Raw genomic sequence first — 20,466 nt, forward strand, 5'->3', positions numbered from 1 at the left:
GAGTGGAGGAGAAAAAAATGATAAAGTATGGCAGGGAGTTATGAATTTAGTGGTGTAGGACATCTATCTTGATGAGAAGTGGCAACTTAAGAGAAGCCTGTTCATCGTGCATGCTTCTGAGTACTTTGGAAATAGCTCAGTAAATCATACCTGCTGTGTTCGTCCTGCAGGGGCGTTGGGTCACTTCACTTTCAAAAAAGTTACCTGGATTTTTGGGGGAGGACTTTAAATTGAGTAATGTAGCAAGTGCCTGTGGTTTTCTAAAGGTGAAGAGATTATTTGCACTCAAGGCAGAGAAGGGCATGGAGTGACCTGGGGAAAAGAAATAGGTTTCCAGCATGTGGTCTGTGGAAGCCTGTGAGTTAGTTAGGGCAGTCTAGCTGGCATTGTGTGCATTTTCATAAAGCTTTCAACGCAGCTTCTCACTAAAAGCTTTTGTGAAAGCAAAGGCATACTGGGCATACGGGGAGTCCCTGCGACGATTAATTGGGCAGAAGGTAGGAGACGAAAGGTAAGTGGAAATGCTCAGCCCTCGCAGTGAGGGGGGAGGTCACCGGTGGGGTCCTGCTTGGGACTGTGCACATGAACGTACTTGAGAGACCTGCCAAAAAGGCTGGGTGAAGAGACGAGGAGGCTTGCTGGCAACACTGAGTGGTCAGAAGGGTGAAAAGGAGGTACGACTGGCAGGGAGATCTTGCGTGACTCTGGGCTAACAAAGTGAAACGCGATGCAGGGGAGCGTAACCTGCATTTGGCAGGGAGAGCAATACTCATCTCAGGCCGAGTTGTGGGCTCCAAGCTCACCTTCAGCATACAGGATTAACTTCTGAGTGTTGCACGAGATCATTTTACGAGAACTTCAGACCAATAGCAGTCAAAAACTGCTGTGGTGCTGTGTGGAACTAAGGCTCACCCACATCTTCAACAGCAGGTGCAGTTCTGGTCTTCTGTATCAAGGGGGTAAAACAGAAATGAAGGCTTTGTGGAACAGCAATAAAGGTGATAGTGAATTTCTTCTGTATAAGAAAGGTACAGTCTCAAATTGAGAGTGAGGAGCTGGGACAGAAGATACTGAGTGAAAAGGAGATGAATGGAAAAATTATTTTTCCCTGTTTGGTATAGGAAGTAGAGTTGATAGGCTTCAAACAAAAGCCATCTTTAACCTATATATAGTTAGGCAGTGAAACTGTTGTAACAGGATGCTACGTATATGAAGTGTTGGTGGCTTCAGCTGGAGCCTGGCTAAATCCATGGGAGACAAGTCCTCGGAGGCTGTGCAGAATTCTTCAAACCCCACCTGGCTCAGGAAACCTTTGCACTGCAAGTGGCCAGAGGCTGACGAATCTCACGTGTGCTTGCCATGGGTCTTTGGTCACTCCGGGAACAGGCAGGTCCTGTTCTCAGTAAGCAGGTTTCTGGTCTCACTCGGTACATCTGCTCTTATATAATCCACGAGCTGTCATATGCAAGCAGCAGCAACTCTGCCAAGTTTCAATATAATATGGATGTGCCAGAGAACTAATGCAAGCTTACATCAAGGATGCTCAAGCTTTTGAAGGAAATAACTTTTGTAAGAAATCCCTAAAATACACACCCTGGCATTACTATTATCTCTTCCGAAACGCTGCACGTGTGCTTCTCAGTAAAGCTAAAGGACAGTACAGAGCTGCCACTTGAGCTTGTTTGTTCAAAATAGTCCCTCTCAGCAACTCCTCTGACCTGACATGTGAGATCTGTGCAAAAACTGAGGAAAATTCTAGAATACAAAAATCACTAGTTCATCTTGGACAAATCTTTGTACACTGACTTGCTGTGTGCCAGAGGCTCTGATGGCTTTGGATTTATAGCTACGGCTTGCAGTCGCACCATTTGAAGCTATCGCCTCGATGTATAATGGAGAGATGTGCTCTTTTTTTTCCTTAGGTGACCTGTTAAGTAGCCTGTTGCAGAGTCCCAGTGCAGCCAAATTATTGAACCAGCCAATCCCCATCCTTGACACGGAAAGTGAATATATTTGTTCCCTGGCACTGGAGTGCCTGGCACACCTCTTCAGCTGGATCCCTTTGTCTACCAGTATCACCCCGTCACTCCTCACCACCATTTTCCACTTTGCTCGCTTTGGCTGCGACACTCGCGTTAGGAAGATGTCTTCTGTCAATGGCAGCAGCCAGAACTCGGTGTTGGGACAGGAGCGTGGCCGACTTGGCGTCTTGGCTATGTCTTGCATCAATGAACTGATGTCTAAGAACTGCGTACCTATGGAATTTGAGGAGTATTTGTTACGGATGTTCCAGCAGACTTTCTACCTCCTGCAGAAGATTACCAAGGAGAATAATGCCCATACAGTGAAGAGCCGACTAGAGGAACTGGATGAAAGGTAAGAGAAACCATACAGCTAAGTAGCTGTGCTAGGGCCTCTTGCTTTCTAAAGGACAGTCTTTATTAATTTGCGGTCATGCATGGTGTGTCTAATCACCTTTTTTTCAGAGTTCTGTGCTGGTGGAGACAGGCAGAAAGGTAGGTGCCCACAGGTAAGGTTCTGGTAAGGGGCTAAGTTTGCTAAGTGACCGTGGTGGCACAGGTTTGTATTCTTTCCTGTCCTCTTCCTCCCCTTTCCCCGTTCGTTACTGTTTGACTGCAGGTCTGAGGTGGCACAAGAGCTGAACCTGCCCTTCATTCAGTTGTAACAGAACAACAGAAGAGGCACAGTGAGGTAAAGGCATTGCAGTATTCCCTTTGCTGGTCGGTATCTGCCTTCTCTGTCTTAAACTCAACCATACAAAGAGTGGGTAGATATTCTGCGAGTCATGACTTGAAAGAAAAAAGAAATAGTTTCATACCCTTCATTGAGATGTGACAACTTTTGATTACTCTTTTTTTGTTTGTTTGTTTGTTTTGTATTTAAACAACACTGAAAGACAGCTTGGGGAACTCCATTCACAGCAGTGGTGAATGGCTCCACCACGGAGGCTGTCTTGCGTGCTTGGCTGGAGGCAGCAGGGGAAGTGGCAGCATCTCGGGAGGCTGCGTGTTCTGGTTGTTCTCCAGAAAGTCACTGCCGTGCTCCTTGCCTGAAACAGCTTGACTCTTTCGTAGCGGATATTCCTACTTGTAGGAGAGAGAGTGAGATTTGTCTTGCTGTTGTGTTGAGTGGTTGAATCCACGTGTTGACAGGGTGGTGAACGAGGTGATGACTCGATGCTGCCTTTCACTGCCGGCCTGCTGTGCGAGCGCTTGCGATGGGAAGACAGGCAGACGGGTGCTAATGTTGACAGATATGTTGTAAATGTGAATGTGCTCGGTATCTTGCTGTGGATGCACAATGATGGAAATAAATTTCTGGTGCTGCTGGACAAAGATGCAGCAGAAAGATTTTTGAGCTTTTTTTTTTCACCTTGATAGTCACTCAGGTGTAAAAGAATTTGGAATCAACTGTGGGTCTTTTTGTAGACATGACTTGCATGTTTCTTCTGTAAAAACGTTTTCCATATCTTCAAATACACTGGCAACTCTGGGATAATAAATGTAGATTAGTTGTGACTTCTGTTTAACAGTGAATTCCGCTTGCTCGCTTCTTGACTTACTGTGACTTCAGTATTGCTCGCTTCCTAAAAATAATGTCTTATATGGTGGAAATGTGCTACCTTTGCATATGGGATATGTGCACAGAGAGCAAGGGGTCGCACTCTGGATTTCACAAAAGCTGTCCTGTAAACCTGCAATAAATGAAATGCCCTCTGTAACTCCTTTTTCTTCTATGGAAATATCAGTAAGCTGCCTTCAGTGACCAAACTGTGGAAGAGATGTAGCTGTGTTGGCTTTTACTGAGATCATATTGCTGTCCCATTATCTTCTGCTGCTTATGCGTGTTATCCAGAGATCTCTGATATCTCTACTTACAAGAATCCTCCTCACTCGTTGCTAAGGTCTGAAATACGGAAGTAACTAAGATGTTCTGGGGAGACTGCTTGGAAAAATCTAGCTGACTTTGGCAGGAATGGAGCTCTCTGTGCTCACTCTGTCCTCACTGTGGAAATGGCTTTGCCTTGTATAGGAGGATGTTCCTAGTTTTACATCCAAAACTAAAGAACTTATCGCATGAATGCATCTTCTTGAGATGGACTAACAAAGTCCTAAACAAAACTGGTGCTGGTTCAAGTGCCCTACTTCAGCAGATCGCCGTCTTCAGAGCTTCCCTGCCATAGGTCTGTTTTTCCCCAGCCTCCTGTAGCAGCAATTCCTTTTGTCTTGTTATGAAATCAGTGTGGTTTTGAATAGATTCTACTGCTGAATAGAAGAAGATTAAGCTTGAACTGTCTTTTGCTTTATTTGTGTTGGCTTCAACTTGAAAATGTGAAAATATTGGAAATGGGAACGGAAGATGTCCGGTCTGGATAGAAGCAGTGGCTTAGAGGTTGCAGTATGGGCTTTGGGGTGTGCAGAGCTAGGTGCCAAGTAGGAATGTCACTGGTCTCAGGTCAGAACCTCTTCAGAAAATAAAAATGAAAAAAATGAAGGAAATGTTTGGGTCTGGATACTTATTTTTTGCTCTTTTATTTTTGATGCCTTTGGTCAGTGGTCAGGCATGTTTAGTGATGATTCTTGTCGAGCAGGCAGTGCCAAATAAAAAGTTCGTGTAATCTTTTTGCATATTCAAAGCATCGTATGGTTTTTATAGGCTTATAATAACTAACAGCGTTGCAGCTCTGTTAGCTGGCAGTGCTTCCAGACTTGAATTGCTTGTGGTTAGAGCGTTTGTCTTCAAACCAGCATTTGCAGAAGGGGAGAGCAAGGCAGTACAGTAAAACAAATCTGCTCAACTGTGTCTGAAACTGTGCTAAACCTAACTTGCTGTTTCTTTTAAAAGAAAAACTTGAAGTGCTCTTATGCTTCAGAACTCTTAAGGTATGGGAAGGACAAATTACTCTGCCCACAGCCTTGTCACTGGATCACTGGAGCTCTTGCTGTTTGTATATCACGTTGCGATGCATTGGTCCTGTGTACAGATAGAGCGCTTTGTTCTTCTGTGTTTAGATCAATGTGAAGATGATTTTTAACCTTGAGGAAGCTTGTGTTGTGCACGGCATGTTTTTATTCCATGACAGCTTACCCCATTGTGGTCTTTGTAATTTTTCCCCAGTGGTACACAAGAACCCTCTGTGCTTGCACCGAGGTCATGCTCTTGCTGGACTCCTGAAATTTTGGTAGCAGGCTTCTTTTTGGATCTTCATTTTGTATGGTCCCATGCTCTGGAGGAAGATTTGTCTTTATTGTCTAGTTCAGTCACAAAAGCCTGGGCTCAGCTGAGAAACTTCAGGATAATAGTTGGTCATCTGCACCGCATAAGAAGCAGTCCTTTCCAGCTCTAAACTATGTGGCTCTCCCACTACCTCATGTGAATTTTTAACACGTGTATTGTTAACTTGTGCATTAACTTCTTGCTTTTAGCTGAATTCCTCAGTGGTACAGTTTATATGACTAATCCTGTATACATCAGTATGATCAGTCTTGCTATCGTGTACTTATTTCTCTAGGGTGGGGGGGATTGTGTTTATTTGCAGGCCTGACTAAACTCAATTATATTTATCTGAATATTAAAGTTGCTTTTGACTAGACTGTCTTTTCTGCTGTTTCAGGTATTAATGGAAGGAAGGGTTGCCCATCCTGTAGGTAATTGTTGCAGGGCTTTATATTTTAATTGTTCTACTGGCTGTTAATTGTAACTTTCTTTTTTTTAATGAAAGGTTTTTGAGTGAATTTATCATTGTTTCAATGAAATTGCTTTTTCTTGTGGCATCCTTCAGGTTTTCTTAATTGTGTTTTCTTCTGTCCCTTGTAGCTACATTGAGAAGTTTACGGACTTTCTTCGTCTCTTTGTGAGTGTCCATCTACGAAGAATTGAATCCTACTCCCAGTTTCCCGTGGTTGAGTTTCTGGCACTGTTGTTCAAATACACTTTTCATCAGGTACAGCCTTGTGACATTGTTTTTCCTTGGTCTGTTCTTCATGTCCTGTTGTTTTGTACAGCAGGGGTAGCTTGTTTACCTCAGTGGAGCTGATACCTAAAGCTAGCCCAGAAAAAAACAAAAAACAATTGACATCTTACTGGCACTTACTTCCCCAGTGTTGCTGGGGACTTGGAAATGTCTTAATGTGCTCCTGGATTTAGCTGGAGACAGTATTCACATGTAGTTACCTTGTAAGAACAACTTGTCTGTTGTTTAACTTTTTTCTACCTTTTTTTTTTTTTGCTAGCCCATGAAATAGAGAATGTTGTCTGGAAAAAATCTGTCTGGCTTGTTTTGTGTTTGGGGATGTTTTTCTTTCTCCTGAATCTGCTGCTTTTACTGTATCTGAAGCATTCCTTGTATTTTACAATTTTGCAGTTTAAAACAAACTGGCTTTTGATACGCGTTACATTGCTGTAGAAGCTGTCATAATGCAGTTCAGTCCTATTCACCATCATATGTGAATAATGACAGGAAGCAGATTTATAAAATGCTAGAAGTTGATGTAGCAAGCCGTGAGATGGGCTCACGCTGAGACAGCCCTTGTCATCACTGGGTTCCCACCTTGTGCCAAAGCTCTTGCTCGTCTTTTGACATCTTGAGGCTGCAAGTCTCTTCAGTGACCTCCTAGAAACTTTTCGGTACAGCAAGAAGTTATTCCCATGGATTGAAGTGCATGCTAACTAGCATTTGCATTGTGTGAAATTGAAATTGCCATAGTCTGAGAGATTCATTATGAAATGTGGTGTATTTCAGCCTACCCATGAAGGTTATTTTTCTTGCTTGGACATTTGGACGCTCTTCTTGGACTATTTGACTAGCAAAATTAAAAGTCGTCTGGCAGACAAAGAAGCAGTACTCAATAGGTAAGTAAATGGGAAGGTAGTTGGGATTTGACAGCTGCAGAGGGTCTTGTGGTCACTATAGAAATACTGAGAAACAAGCTATTGTTTACTGCAGCTGTGTCTAGAGCCCTTTTTTCTAAAAATCACTGAACGTAAGTTTAAACTGGAGTGCTTACCACATGTTCATTGAACAGAATTCAAGCTGAGCAAATTAAGGCAAGAAAAAAGGTCACAGAAATATTGCATGTGAACCTAGCAGCCAGAGGAAGAAAGCTTTGGAGTCTAAAATAGAACTGGAACATATTTTTAGAATATTTTAGAGCACATTTTAGCTCATACTAGAGGAGGAGGCTACAGAGTAAGTTGTGTAGTAAGGGTTCACACACCGCTTGTACAACTAACTAATGACTTACGAAATTTTTAGGTTTAATTGGGGTTTTAAAATCTGTTTAAATGGAGGATGTGTTTGAGAAATAGTGGTGGTGCTGTGTTTGAAAGTTCTGCTTGCTTACCTCTATAGCTAATGACGTGTATGAATTGCAACAGTGGTTGGCAGCACTTCCTTGGTAGGTGCTGTCTCCTGAAATAGTTGGCTCTCTGCTTTTATCAAGAGTCCTTTTGCTCCCCCCAAAAATACCTGGTGAATATACTGGATCTTGTTCAAATTTGTTAGGCTTAAAAGCCCCATGGCTTGTGCCATATTGCTCTTAGCCAATTGCAGAAGGAAGCTGTTTTCCCCTGGAGCGTACTAAATATAAGTAAGTGGTTAGTTACTGAAAGACAGCCTGGTGTCATAACCACAAAGAACAAATGTGGAACTAGCTTACACCAGACAGCTCTCTTCCCTTCAGCATGGGAACGGAGTATTTTTAATTTCTCAGGTAGTAGGTATTTGCATTTGAACTTTGTTACAATTTGTTCCTAATTTGCTGCTGTCTGCCTGATGCTGTTGAACTCTGCCTTGGCATTCTGCTCCCCTTCATCTGGCTAATGTGTGTGTAATGCATGTTCTCTGTACGTCAGGCATTTTGTTATGGAGAGAACTGAAAGAAACCATGGTTGTCTCTCTTGGAGATATTTCACTCAAAAGAGCGGCAAATAAACAAGAACCGCATATAAGTGTTTGAAGCTTGTAGTGCTGTTTTGTCAGAACTACCTGTTTTTAATAGCAACTTTATATAGCTACGACTTCCTCCGTGCTTTAAGACATGTAAATGCCTCAGTTTGATAATATGGGTGTGGTTACACCACAGGAGCACAGATGAAATTTCCTGTTCCGTGGCTTATAAACTCTGCATTTAGTACACGTTGCAGTTCTGCTACTGCAACTTCTACTACTGGGATAAATTGCCCAACCGTGAGTCATGTCATCTGGCTACAGAAAAGATGTTAATTCAGCCACCTTGCACAGAAAGCTTTCAGCTGCTTAGCTGGTGGTGCAGCTGATGAGTCCGACACTTGGATTGCATCATTCCTTGCATCTTTGTTAGTAGATGTTAATGTCTAGTTTTCCAACCTGATCTCACTTAGAAAAGGGCATGACTGGTCCTTGCATAGGACAAGCCGTGTTTTGAGGAAGGTGGCTTAAGAAAAGAGAAAAGAACACGCAGAACAAAATCCCAAATCCCCAGACTTTAGCGGTGCCAGCAGAAATGGTTGCGTGGTCAGGTGACTGCTAGCTTAGCAGCTTGGTATTATTTTTGTGATCAATGGAGGAAGGAGTATCTTCTGCACTCCATACCTGTTGCATAGTACCTGGGATGAAAGGATGTCTTTCAGTGACACATTTTTAGTGTTATAGTAGAAGTGGAAAAAGTGCTGGCTTTGTTTTAGAGGGCAAGGGCCTGAATTCATTGGCCAACAACGTATGGGAAGAAGATAGCAGAAGAAAGAGCCTCAGGGGATGTCCCCTTCTGTAGGCGAACAGCAATTCTATCCCCCTTTATCTGTTCCTTATTCACTGCCCAGGAAGTATAGCACCAGACATGCTCCTGAGGAGCAGATTGAGCAGTAAGAGGGTGCTGGTGCCTCCTGTTCACATACAGCTGCCGTTCCTCCTGGAAGACCACTCCTGCTACCTTTCCTGTTTTGTACTCCTGGGCTGCTGCTTTAGCCAATGGTTATCCATTTCCCTCTCAGATAATGGGATATCAGATATTACCATAGGCTTTTTCCTTGCAGGTAGCTTGTGACCTAAAGTGACATGTTACTCTTAATCCAAAGCTCTATTTGATGTTGTGTGTATAAGCCCGTAAAGCTGTGCTGCAGGCTCTTTGCAGTGGCTCACGTTAAACTGTCATCTGATTTACATCTCTCCTTTGCTGGAAGGGCTGTGAGCACAGCAGTCCCTGCAGAATTGCTTTATCACACTCCTTTTGTCTTCTCCGTGGTCATAGGTACGAAGATGCCTTGGTTCTGTTGCTGACGGAGGTGTTGAATCGAATCCAGTTCAGGTATAACCAGGCACAGCTGGAGGAGCTGGATGATGAGACGCTGGATGATGATGTAAGGAGCAGAGTTGAACAAGGACAGCTGCACGTTCAGATATTAACTGCTGCACTCATTACACCTGGAACATCTTTCCCAAAGCTTGAGTTCTGGAGTACAGGCTAGATGCCTGCTGCTTCACTCAGTTCTGCGTGGGTTTTGAGGTTTAAAGAACCATGAAATGCATTTATCAAAAAATACTTCTAAGTTCCACTGAAAGGATATGACCTTTGTTTTTAACTTTGTTCTTATGGGGAAAAATACAGGTATCTGTTCTGTTTATCAGAGGCATTAGGTGTCTGTGTCTGGTTGCTTTGGAATGTAAATGCAGAAATATTTTTCAAGACAGAAGCTTTAAGCTGTATATACTAGTGCTTTCATTTGAGCATATTTCTCTGAAGTCAGTAAATATCATCTCAATCCATACTGATAACAGTAAAAGTAAAGTGCAGTAGGTGGCTGAAGTGTCAGAGACTGGAGCATTAGAGAGCCACGTGGTGCTACGTAACAGATGCCAGTCATCTGTGCAGTAACTGTGCTTCAGGACTGAAAGCTTGTGGCTTGTCACCCCAGGGAAATAGAGGCATGCAGGCCCAGAGAGAGGGTCAGTAAAACTGTTCCCAGTCAGGTGTCTGGCACCATGTGAGACTCAGGAGCAGTATCTCTTCGGCAGCCGGGTGTCTGCAAAAGCCAGGCTCTGGAAAGGAGTTAGGCTGGGGCTCAGTGCTTGGGACCAGCTGCAAAAGGCCGCCTGTTTCCCTCAGGAAGTGCTGTACTTACCTTGTTGTTTCTTCCCATAGCAGCAGACTGAGTGGCAGCGGTACTTGCGCCAGAGCTTGGAAGTGGTTGCAAAAGTCATGGAGCTCTTGCCAACCCATGCCTTCTCCACACTAGTAAGTAGCTATGCAGACCAAAAGTACAACGTGAAATGAGCACCAACTGCTGGAATTTGTTGCAAGCTGTTTCACAGAGGCCAGGGTGCCAAAAGAAGTAGGGAGATTTGCTTTTAGAAGTGAAAGCTTGGCAAAGGAGAGACCAGAAATCAAAATAAAAAATTGTTTTTTGGCTTTGTTGAATTTCTTGGTGTGGTGTTGTGAAGATACTTCACAGTGAGCATCTGAGTCCTACTTGCTGGACACCAAGCTTTATGGAAATGCCCATCTCTTCAAGTGTAAATAATTCATTGCTGTTTATCTTGGTCTTTATATTAGGAGACAGCGTTGTGAATTGGACAGATATGTGTCATTAGGATTTTAAGGAGAGCAAAATCTTTGTTTAAATGAAAGGCTAGATACAAATGCTGAAAACAGTGCCTTGGACGGAGGGGAATTACATCTGATAAACACAGATAAGTGCTTCTTTCCAGCTAGTGTCACTGCTGTTGCTGGAACAAGTTGCCTTATTTTGTAGTGTTAAAGGGTTTTTGAGGAGGAGACTTGAAGGCTGTGAGCCAGTGGAGTCCAAAATTCAGAGTTGGTCTTTACTCTGGACGAGAAAAAAGGCAGGTATATGCAGTGGGAACTCAAAGCAAGTCTATTAACCCCACTGGAAATAACGCATGCCTAGATTTCTGAGCCATGTCGTCAAGAAGCAAAGAACATTGAACTGCTACAGAGGCAGAAGGTGCCTGACCTGAATTAAGCACCAGAAGCACATTATTAGAAACTCCAAAGTAGTGAGCAAAATAGTTATCATGCGAATGTCAAGTTCCTCTGCAGCGTGGTGGCATGGCATGAGTTAGCAAGGGGCAGACAAACAGAACAGCTGTTTCAGTGAGCATACGGGTCATACGGTGAAGAGCATGTGGCTTCCCTCAAAGTAACACATTAGCATGAGTAAGATGATCTGTTCTTTTTAAATATTTCTCCTCCTGCAATTATATACAGGCACTCAACTGTTAAATAGGCACAGTATGTTAGAAATGTGACAGTGAATGCTTGAGCCCTATGTTCATTCTCATACGCTGCATGGTCTGGGAGATGTTCAAGAAGTTTTGCATGCCTTTCACAATAGTCTCTGCAGTGATGTTGAATGCAGTGGCTGGTCATCAGGAGCAAATAACTGAAAGTACAGCAGCTGCTGTTATTCTTTCCCATGCTGAGCAATGAAGGGCTGTAGTTCTTTGTGCTGATGGGCAAGTGAACTTTCATAAATCCAAACTCTTCGAATGTGGCGACTTTGCCAATAGAAAATGAGTAAAATTATGCCAGAGTGAAAGGTTGGAAACTGTTTTTCAGGTGAGATGTCTACAAGGAAAAGGTTACCATGCAATCTTGTATGCATGCAAATGCGTTCAAGCACAAGGCAAATAATCCCCTAACACGTACCACTGAAGTACCTTGGGTACTGAACATTGGTCAGAAAGCTTCCTAGTCTACGTACAACATGTTCCCCAGGGTAGCATAACCTGTTACTCAGCTGAAGTATCAGTAGGAACAGGCATGTTTGCTGTCAGTCCTGAGTGATGGAGTTAGGATAACGCTCTGTGTTCCCAGATCGGGACGCATGACGACTGTGTTGTTTGTTCCCTTGGCTGTTTTCCCTCTGGGACTTCAGCTGTTCTTGGTGCAGTCTGCAGCTTGCCAGCAGAGTGGCTGCAGTATTTCCCCTCTGTGCTCTGTTAGAGGCACAGAACTCAGCTTCTTCAGTTGAGTGTTTTGGTAGCTGCATTTTGAGAACCTGATGCTTATGGGTTAGGTGGGTGCAGTGCAAGTTTCCAGTGCTTCAGGCTCTGCCTTTCTTTGCTTGTGTACCCCTGTTCTGTTTGGTCTGGGTTATACATCCATCTGCACATTCGTACTGATGGCATGCTGTGCCATGCCAACCCTAACGTGTCAGACCTCTAGCTTGTGAGGCTGGTTGCTGGTATTTGTGGGAAAAGGAGAGCTACCACAGGGAAGTGCCTTCAGGGTGCTTTTCATGTCATCGTTTTCATGACACCTATAGAGACGTAAGCTGCAGAATCAGCCCAGAAAACATGCCTTTCCTCCTTCCAAATGTCTCTTTGAAGGTGTTAGGGAGAAATAGGAAAAATGTTCTCTAACAGACTAATAGTAGAGTGTTAACTGACTGCCATGCCCCCAAATCATGCTCGTTTTTCCTCTTCTAGTTTCCAGTTCTGCAGGATAACTTGGAAGTGTATCTGGGACTCCAGCAGTTTGTGGTCACTTCAGGAACAGGTAACCACCGCCATCCAGCAAAAAGTCCTCACTCTTTGAGTAGCTGACTGCAAAAACACTATAGACCTGCTTTAGTATTGCTTCCTCTTTGCTTTGTTGAGGATCTGAAATTCTTACCCCAATACACATGGTGTGTGATGGCTTAGTAGTCAAACTCCAATAGCAAACAAAAATCTAATAATACGATTTTGTATTGGTATGGTTCTTCCCCTGCTCCGATACTGGAAGATACCTTGGGTGTTGAGAGCAGCTATGCAGCAGACCCCCAACCACCACCCCCCCCCCCCCCCCCCCCCCCCCCCAAAAAAAAAAAAAGTAATTCCAATTTGAAGAACACTTAAGACATCCTAGGTTTAGTAGTAATGCAGAGGGTTTTTAATGTTGTAGCAATGATCTGTGTTAGCTGTCAGAAGTAACTCAGAGGCAACTGGACATTCAGAACTGGGTGACAGTGTGCTGTTGGTACATAAATGGCAAGCCTGTTGCTGAAATTGTAAACAATATGAGATTAGATATGGTCTGTAGAAAGAAACAGATTTTCTTTGAAACACCTTGTTGCAGAATATATTTACTTTTTTAGTAAAAGGTCCGGGATGTTTGGAGACCAGGTGTACGTGGTTGAGCAGTAGGACAATTGCATAGGCAGTAAGACAGGCATATCTACTTATCTGCATGTTTCTTGTTATCTGACAGATGTGAAGGTATATAACCACATTTCAAATTAGAAGCAAATGCGCTCTTTCTCCAAATGTGCTTCCAGTGCTGGAACATCTATTTCAGTCTAGCCAGCAGAGGGAGTCTGGGTAATGACTTTCACAGAACTGGGATTGCTTTTTTGGTGTTGACATATAGCCAAAAAGGTTGCTGTTTATACAGATTGTAATACCAAATAGAATAAAATAATTGTGTAAAAGGCTGAAATTGTTGGTAACATCATTTTCAGCCCTTAAAGAGAAACTTGAATTTGGCAGTCAGAACAGCTGAACTTGTCTTACCCAACTATTTCAGTCGCTTGGACTGTGCTCAGTTTTGAACTGTGACCCACTGCCGAGTTAATTTAAGAAGAATGCTTGCAATGTAATTAGAATAAACTTAGCATTTCCTGTAGCTTTGTAATTAGGTTTCCCATCCCAAAGAGCTGTACTTATTAGTCACAAAGTTAACATGCACTTTGAAGTATGAGTTTTCAGACTGCTATTAGCACAAGTGAATGTGTACACGTGTGTCTTTTGGATTTGCTTCTAGTAAACCAAAATGTCATTTCAGGTCACAGGCTGAACATCACTGCAGAGAATGATTGCCGTCGTTTGCACTGCTCCTTGAGGGATCTGAGCTCCTTGCTGCAGGCTGTTGGTCGATTAGCAGAATACTTCATTGGGGATGTGTTTGCTGCCAGGTTCAATGATGCTCTTACAGTGGTGGAGAGGTAGGTATAGGAGGGGGGGATTGCTGTCCCTTCATCAGTACAAGGAACAATCATCACCACTGCAGTGAGCGTAAAAGCCAAGGTTTCTTTCTACCTCCCCTTGTCATGATTAAATTGAGATACAAAGGACTCGATGACTAGTACCTGAAGCGTTAGGTTCATCAGTGCTGAGTTTCTCAGATGGCTTTTTAACCCTTCACCAGAGAAATAACTAGTAGCGAGGAATAAATAAAATCAGTTACTGGAAAGGTTGAAGTACTTGTTTTCCAGCATCTGCATTTGTGATGCACTGTTGATTCTGGTGGCGCTAAGGGCTATGGTTTAGCGATGGGACTTGGTAGGTCAGACTGATGGTTGGCCTTGATGATCTTGAAGGTCTTTTTCAACCTAGATGATTCTATGATTACTTGAGAGTTATCTCTGAGAGCTAAATCTTCTAAACTGAAATTTCCTTTCTGAAAAGATCTCTAAAAACTGGAAAGTGGGCATTATTTGATCCTTACCCTCAAAGAAACTTAGTTAGTGCATAGTTTCAAATTACAGAATTTCAGAGCCACTGCCTTTGTCATTTCACGTCCACACAGTAACATCATACTTGTTCCATCTTATCACAAACAAGGAAATGGGTTCTAAATTACTTTCTACTGAATGGCCTAAATCTAATCTATATAATATCTAAATATTGACACAGGCTTGTCAAGAGCCGCATTCAGATAAGGCATGCGTGTATCCGTCTTGCAGTCTTTTTGTTTTACCATTTATGTATTCACTTGCAGGTTGGTAAAAGTAACGCTATATGGATCCCAGATTAAACTGTACAACATTGAAACTGCAGTACCATCTGTATTGAAACCTGACCTTATTGATGTGTGAGTATGAGATACGCACTATGTGTGATTATATACAAATTTGGTACCTATGTGGGATGGAGGAAGCTTCGGATCTCTTAGATCTGGTGCTCTAATTACTAGTTTGGCAAATGTTCTGAAAATTGTAAATGTTAGCTAACCACAAGAGCGCTTGCTGGCAACAGCCTTGACCTTTACCAGTATTTTGGACCACTGTTTCCTCAAATTGATGTAGTTAGATTATTTAAAGAAAAATGTTTGTGATCAGATGTAAAAATGCCCATTGCACTAGCTCTAAAAGCAAACCATTATTCTGCTGTGTACTAATGGCTATAAAAGCTCGGCTCTTTTGCAGTAAAATTAGATGGTCAAGTAAGTGTTACAATGGTGGTATTTTAAGAAATTGATCCATTTTAAGAAAGGAGTGATACGTAGTTTGAGGCTTATGGATTTTATTTTTTGCTACCAAAGTCAAATCGATGACCCAGGTAAAGATGGCTTTTTTGAGTGCAAGGTTTTGAATCCTTGGCTTCCAAAACAAATGTGTGCCTTCCAGTGATGCAGGCCGTTTCTGAAACAAATGAATACCTTTGATTCAGAAGTTGACATTGTGTGAAATCTTGATGCCGCTGGTAGTAGGACATCACTCTAATGTCCTTTTGGAGACCTTTCATTGTTAATGGTTGTGTTGTACAAACCTGTTACCTGCCAGCTGGCATTTTGTGAGCAGTATTTAAGGTTGTGCTTTTAAACATGTCAAGTGCTTGTTCTTCCTTCTGACTGTATGTATAGGACCTTCCTGAAAACCCACAGTAGACTGGATTGCTCCTATTAATTCGAGTTACTAGAACTGAGTTTTATGCAGATAATGTTCCTTTACTGGTGTCTTCTCTTTCTGGTTTAAAGTAGCTCTGGAGGCTTTTTTTGTGATGTGTTAGTTAGGGGGTTTCGTCCTTTCCTCTTGGGTCTAATGTCCTTGAAGAAAATTGAGATCCATTTTCTAATGTGAGGCTAAAAAAAGGTACATTGTCATATATTTGGAGGACACCTGTCTGATCCCCCAAGCACCATCCTGACTCAAAAAAAAAAAAAAAAAAAAGTGAAATGGCACTCTATACTTCATAATTATACTTTTGGTAATTATAGTCAGCCTACCAAATGATGATTGATAATTTGACCTTATCAGTTTATACTGTTGCTTTAATACTACTGCTCAGTGGACAAGTCCAGTTATAGCACACCTTTAAATATGCCTTGAATGTACGGGGTCCAGGACAAAGAAAAATTTAACGTAACTAACAATCTCAAGGAATGCATCTGTTCTCATGTAGTGGAAGAATGGGAAAGAGACAAATTACACTAAGGCTGGGGGGCATGGGAGGGGAAGAAAGATGTAAAGGAAAAAGAGCTGATTCGCGAATAAAAGCCTTCACCCTGCTATTAAAAGTAAAATTGTGAAAATACTTCCCTATTTTTGCCCACTGTGCATAAACCCACTGGACTTGCTGACAAACCGGTGTGTTCAGGAGGTGGCTGATGCAGACCTGGAAGCTGCCTGCCAGAGATGACTGAGGTCTTAAATGTAGCCACTCCGGTGGGGACGTGTACACATGGGAGGATCTTTGTTTTTGGAGGGAATATCAGCATTCATAGACTCTTTCAGTAAAGTCTGCAGCACAGGGATTGTTGCGTAGGGCACTTGTAATTGGGCAGTGTGTTACATAGACTGGCGACCATGTGTGACGAGATGCCCAGAGATTTCTAAAGGTAATTGCATTGTCCCCTCTTCCTACTAATCAAGTGGGCACGTGGAATAAATCTTGTGCTGCAAGGTTAGGGAATATGGGAAGTGCTTGCAGGAGTACCTGGGACTAGGTTGTCATGGCACTTGTCGTTCTGCAGCCTCCACCGGCGTGAATTTGTGATTGCTTTCCCTTCTGTGCCCATTGCTGCATGGGGCTGGGAAGTCTGCAGAATCAAACACTGCTATATATTGCTGTTAAATTTAGTAAGAGATGGGGACCTTCTGAATCTAAACAGGTTGCAAATCTCTTCAGGTGGTTAAATATGATGGGAAAGAGTTCTGAAAATAAATAAGGATACCATTCTGCAGTCCTAACCTAATGCTCACTGGCACAACAATCCTCCCAAGCCAGTGTAATACAGCTTCAGGCAGGACAAGCGGCTGTCCCGCTTGTGTGCGTGTTGCACGTGTCTCTGACCCTTGTTCTCCTCCCCCATAGCCACGCGCAGTCCCTGGCAGCGCTGCAGGCCTACTCGCATTGGCTAGCACAGTTCTACAGCGAAGTTCACCGGCAGAACCCAGAGCAGTTCATCTCTCTCGTCTCCACCGCTCTGGAGGCAATCACACCCCTCATCAGCTCTAAGGTCAGTGCTGTGCTGAGGGCTGGGGCTGGGCGGCCACGTGGAGCAGGAGGCTCTCAAGCCATGGTGTGGTTCGTTCAGGTGTTGAGCAGCCTGCTCTGGACCACGCTGTGGCTCCATGCGAATCTGTGTGAGAGCTGATGTGCCTGCCAGAGCCACAGCAAATGTCTCGTGCAAGGCTGAGAATACGAACAACGCTGACTAATAGCACCATGGGGCAGGGCAAGCTAATACAAGAGTAAGCAACTTACAGGCATATGAAGTCAGATTCATAATTTTATAGCTTGAAAGCAGGGAAGTATTTTTTCCGCAGTATTAAGAGGAATGACCTGTGTTCTGACTGGTAAATAAATAGAACAGAACGGTTCTGTGATCCTGCTTAGAAGGGACCTACAGAAATTGTGAAGTCCAACTGCCCGATCACTTCAGGGCTAACTAATTGTTAAAGCATGTTATTAAGGACGTTATCCAAATGCCTCTTCAACACTGACGGGCATGGAGCATCAACCACCTTTCTAGGAAGGCTGTTCCAGTGTTTGACCACCTTCACAATAAAGGAATATGTAAACTATTTTGCTTGCAAGACCTGGTAACGGCAACTCAGTGTGCTGTCACCTGCGCCACGCCGCATGGCTCTGTGTGGCGGTGTTACTGGGCAGCCTGACCACGTGCCCCCTCTTGCAGGTGCAGGAGAAGCTGCTGCTGTCTGCGTGCCACCTGCTAGTCTCTTTAGCCACCACAGTGCGACCAGTGTTCTTGATCAGCATCCCTGCAGTACAGAAAGTGTTCAACAGGATCACAGACACTTCTGCTCAGCGGCTTCCTGATAAGGTGATTTTTGTCTGGAGTGTGAAGAAATGTAGTAGGTGTCCTTGGGATGCTCTGTCTCAGTTCCTATTGTGAAGTATAACCTACAGTGGGGAGGGAGGGAAGGAGAGGGTAGGGGACAGCAGTTCTGTGTGTTGTGTATATCCAGGAATCAGTGACAGTTTGTCAACAGTTATCTATTTCAAGCAACAGCATAAGGAAAAAACAAACACAGTTGCAACTCTTAGATCTTGTTCCTTTCTCGTTTGCCGAGACAGTCCCTGACTGCATTGCCTTTACATACTGGCATGTTGATTCTGACGTATGGAAAGGGTTTTCTGTGAAACTTGTTAGCATTCCCCATATCTCACTCCAAATTACTATTTGTGTTACAGAAGTACCGAAAAGCGCCAGTAGAGGTTGGGTTACTATTGTATTGTGCAATAGCATGGAGGTATGAAGTGCCGTGTAAGTGTGCACACTTGCTGTGAAAACCAGACAGAGCAATGAAAGTGGCATCATCTTTGTTTTAGATGTCTAAAGAATAGAGACGTCCTGTTGTACAGGAGGCTGGACAGAGCTGGGAGCAGGTTCCATCTCTTAGGACATGGAGCTTTGCTTCTCTTGCACAGCTGCGAGTTTTCACTTGGGCTCAACTTTTGCTGTTGAACTCTTTCCTCAAATAGTGAGCATTGCTGGATGCCTTGGACAACTGTAAAATGTCAGTCTGGGGTTGTGCTCTAGTAAAATAAAGTGGGTAGCAAACGCTAAAATCTTTTCTCTTTGCTTAATGCCTCATTGCTTTTAGGCCCAGGTGTTGGTGTGCAGAGCGCTGTCAAACGTGTTGTTGCTGCCCTGGCCAAATCTTCCAGAGAGCGAACAGCAGTGGGCAGTTCGCTCCACCAACCATGCCAGCCTAATCTCTGCCCTCACAAGGGAATACCGCCAGTTAAAATCCAACGCTATCTTGCCACAGAGGAAAGTGCAGATGGAGGACAGTAAGTACAAAGCTCCTTAGCATGTGTTGTCCTCTTACAGATACAGTGCAAACTGCTGATGGGAGTCATTAAGCTGTTTTTTTGATAATTATTTTAGCTGAGAAACTGTTTAGAGGAGGACAGGAAAGGAGCAATTAGTTTCTTCCTCATAAGAGACACTTCCCTGTGTGTATAAAGGACACTTTCACCCCTGGTTGCCAGTAAACTATTCCATCAAAGTGCTGTCTTCCTCAGTTGTTCTGGCAAAATGGGATCAAGTTTATAATAAAAACTTGAATAGTAATGATTGTGTTGGGAATACTGAACCACCTAATGGTGGGACTACCATACTATTGTACTAGAAACATTGATTGGAGGCAGTGTTAATGAAGATTATGGTTATAAAACTTAAAGGGGATAATAAGAATTTCATCTAGACTTAGGGAAGTCCTGTAGAGGTGTATATATGTAGGAGGAGAGCCCTGAAATGATGCAGTTCAGGGACCTTTTGAAGCTATTCTGTCAGTTTTGAGACTGGTTTTGGGTATGTCTTGTCTTTCTTTTTTTTAAGAATCACTTGTTTATAAGTATTCTGTCACAGCTTCTGACAAACCTGACGTGCTGGTAAGCTCTGTGCAGGAAGGGAGGAAGCGTGGGAGGGGGTTGTTTGAGCCTGACAAAAGAATATCAGCCGAGTGTTCACGTGGTTTTGAACTGATCCTATTCAGTTCTCCCAATGTTTGGGTTAGTTTGTACAGTGATTTTGTCCAACGACTCCAATCATTACTTTCAGAAATGGAAATCTGCAGGGTATTTTCCTACCAGAATGTGCTTCTAATTTCTTGGGCAGTTTATACTGGGTTGAAAATAATATTTAGAGCTCCCTTCAGTCTCTGCACCTTGTACTCATTTTGTACTCGAGCAATGGATGCATCTGTAGGGCAGTAAGCCTGTATAATTTAAGAAAGCAAGTTGCCACAGGTACTTAACTGAACCCGTTTAAACATTTAAAACGTGAACGTGCATTGGGAATGTCTTTGACTCCAACCTGAGCTTGGTGTATATGCTGCCTTATGTGGTGTTCTAGGTACTGTGTGTGTGTGAACTTGATTTCTCTTCATTTTTTGCCTCTGAGTAGTTTTGACATATCAGGAAGTATCACTTCTCTGATTTTGCAGCCAAAGTGATCATCCATCAGACACTCAGCGTGTTAGAAGATATTGTGGAAAGTATCTCTGGAGAATCCACCAAGTCTCGACAGATCTGTTATCAGTCGCTGCAAGAATCCGTGCAGGTCTCACTAGCCCTCTTCCCAGCTTTCATTCATCAGTCAGGTATAACCATAGGACGGGCTTTAATGCTGTGAGTAGCTTTATGACCTACCGATAACATCCAAAGTCCATCAGCCTAGATCTTGGTGTTCATGTGAAGTGTGTGGGCTTGCTGTGCCTAAGTGTAACGTGAGTCTTCACTGCTGGGTGGGCTGGGCTGATTCAGAACAGGAA

General features: G+C 43.3%; 1 protein-coding gene across 3 annotated transcripts in view; it reads left to right on the forward strand.

The window, feature by feature from the left end:
• Positions 1-20,466, forward strand: part of XPO6 (exportin 6) — a 55,090-nt gene that overhangs the window by 26,532 nt on the left and 8,092 nt on the right. For 2 of the 3 annotated variants that reach the window (XM_035549114.2, XM_050713836.1), the window contains exons 7-18: positions 1,923-2,376; positions 5,839-5,965; positions 6,764-6,873; positions 9,249-9,357; positions 10,140-10,232; positions 12,449-12,518; positions 13,785-13,944; positions 14,721-14,813; positions 17,036-17,180; positions 17,862-18,008; positions 18,793-18,982; positions 20,140-20,295. In XM_035549114.2, coding sequence (XP_035405007.1) covers positions 1,923-2,376; positions 5,839-5,965; positions 6,764-6,873; positions 9,249-9,357; positions 10,140-10,232; positions 12,449-12,518; positions 13,785-13,944; positions 14,721-14,813; positions 17,036-17,180; positions 17,862-18,008; positions 18,793-18,982; positions 20,140-20,295 — 1,854 coding nt within the window. The remainder of the gene's footprint in view (positions 1-1,922; positions 2,377-5,838; positions 5,966-6,763; positions 6,874-9,248; positions 9,358-10,139; positions 10,233-12,448; positions 12,519-13,784; positions 13,945-14,720; positions 14,814-17,035; positions 17,181-17,861; positions 18,009-18,792; positions 18,983-20,139; positions 20,296-20,466) is intronic. The other variant, XM_035549115.2, reaches the window with a different exon arrangement.

The sequence above is a fragment of the Cygnus atratus genome, chromosome 15, assembly GCF_013377495.2.
Source record: "Cygnus atratus isolate AKBS03 ecotype Queensland, Australia chromosome 15, CAtr_DNAZoo_HiC_assembly, whole genome shotgun sequence".
Classification (NCBI taxonomy): domain Eukaryota; kingdom Metazoa; phylum Chordata; class Aves; order Anseriformes; family Anatidae; genus Cygnus; species Cygnus atratus.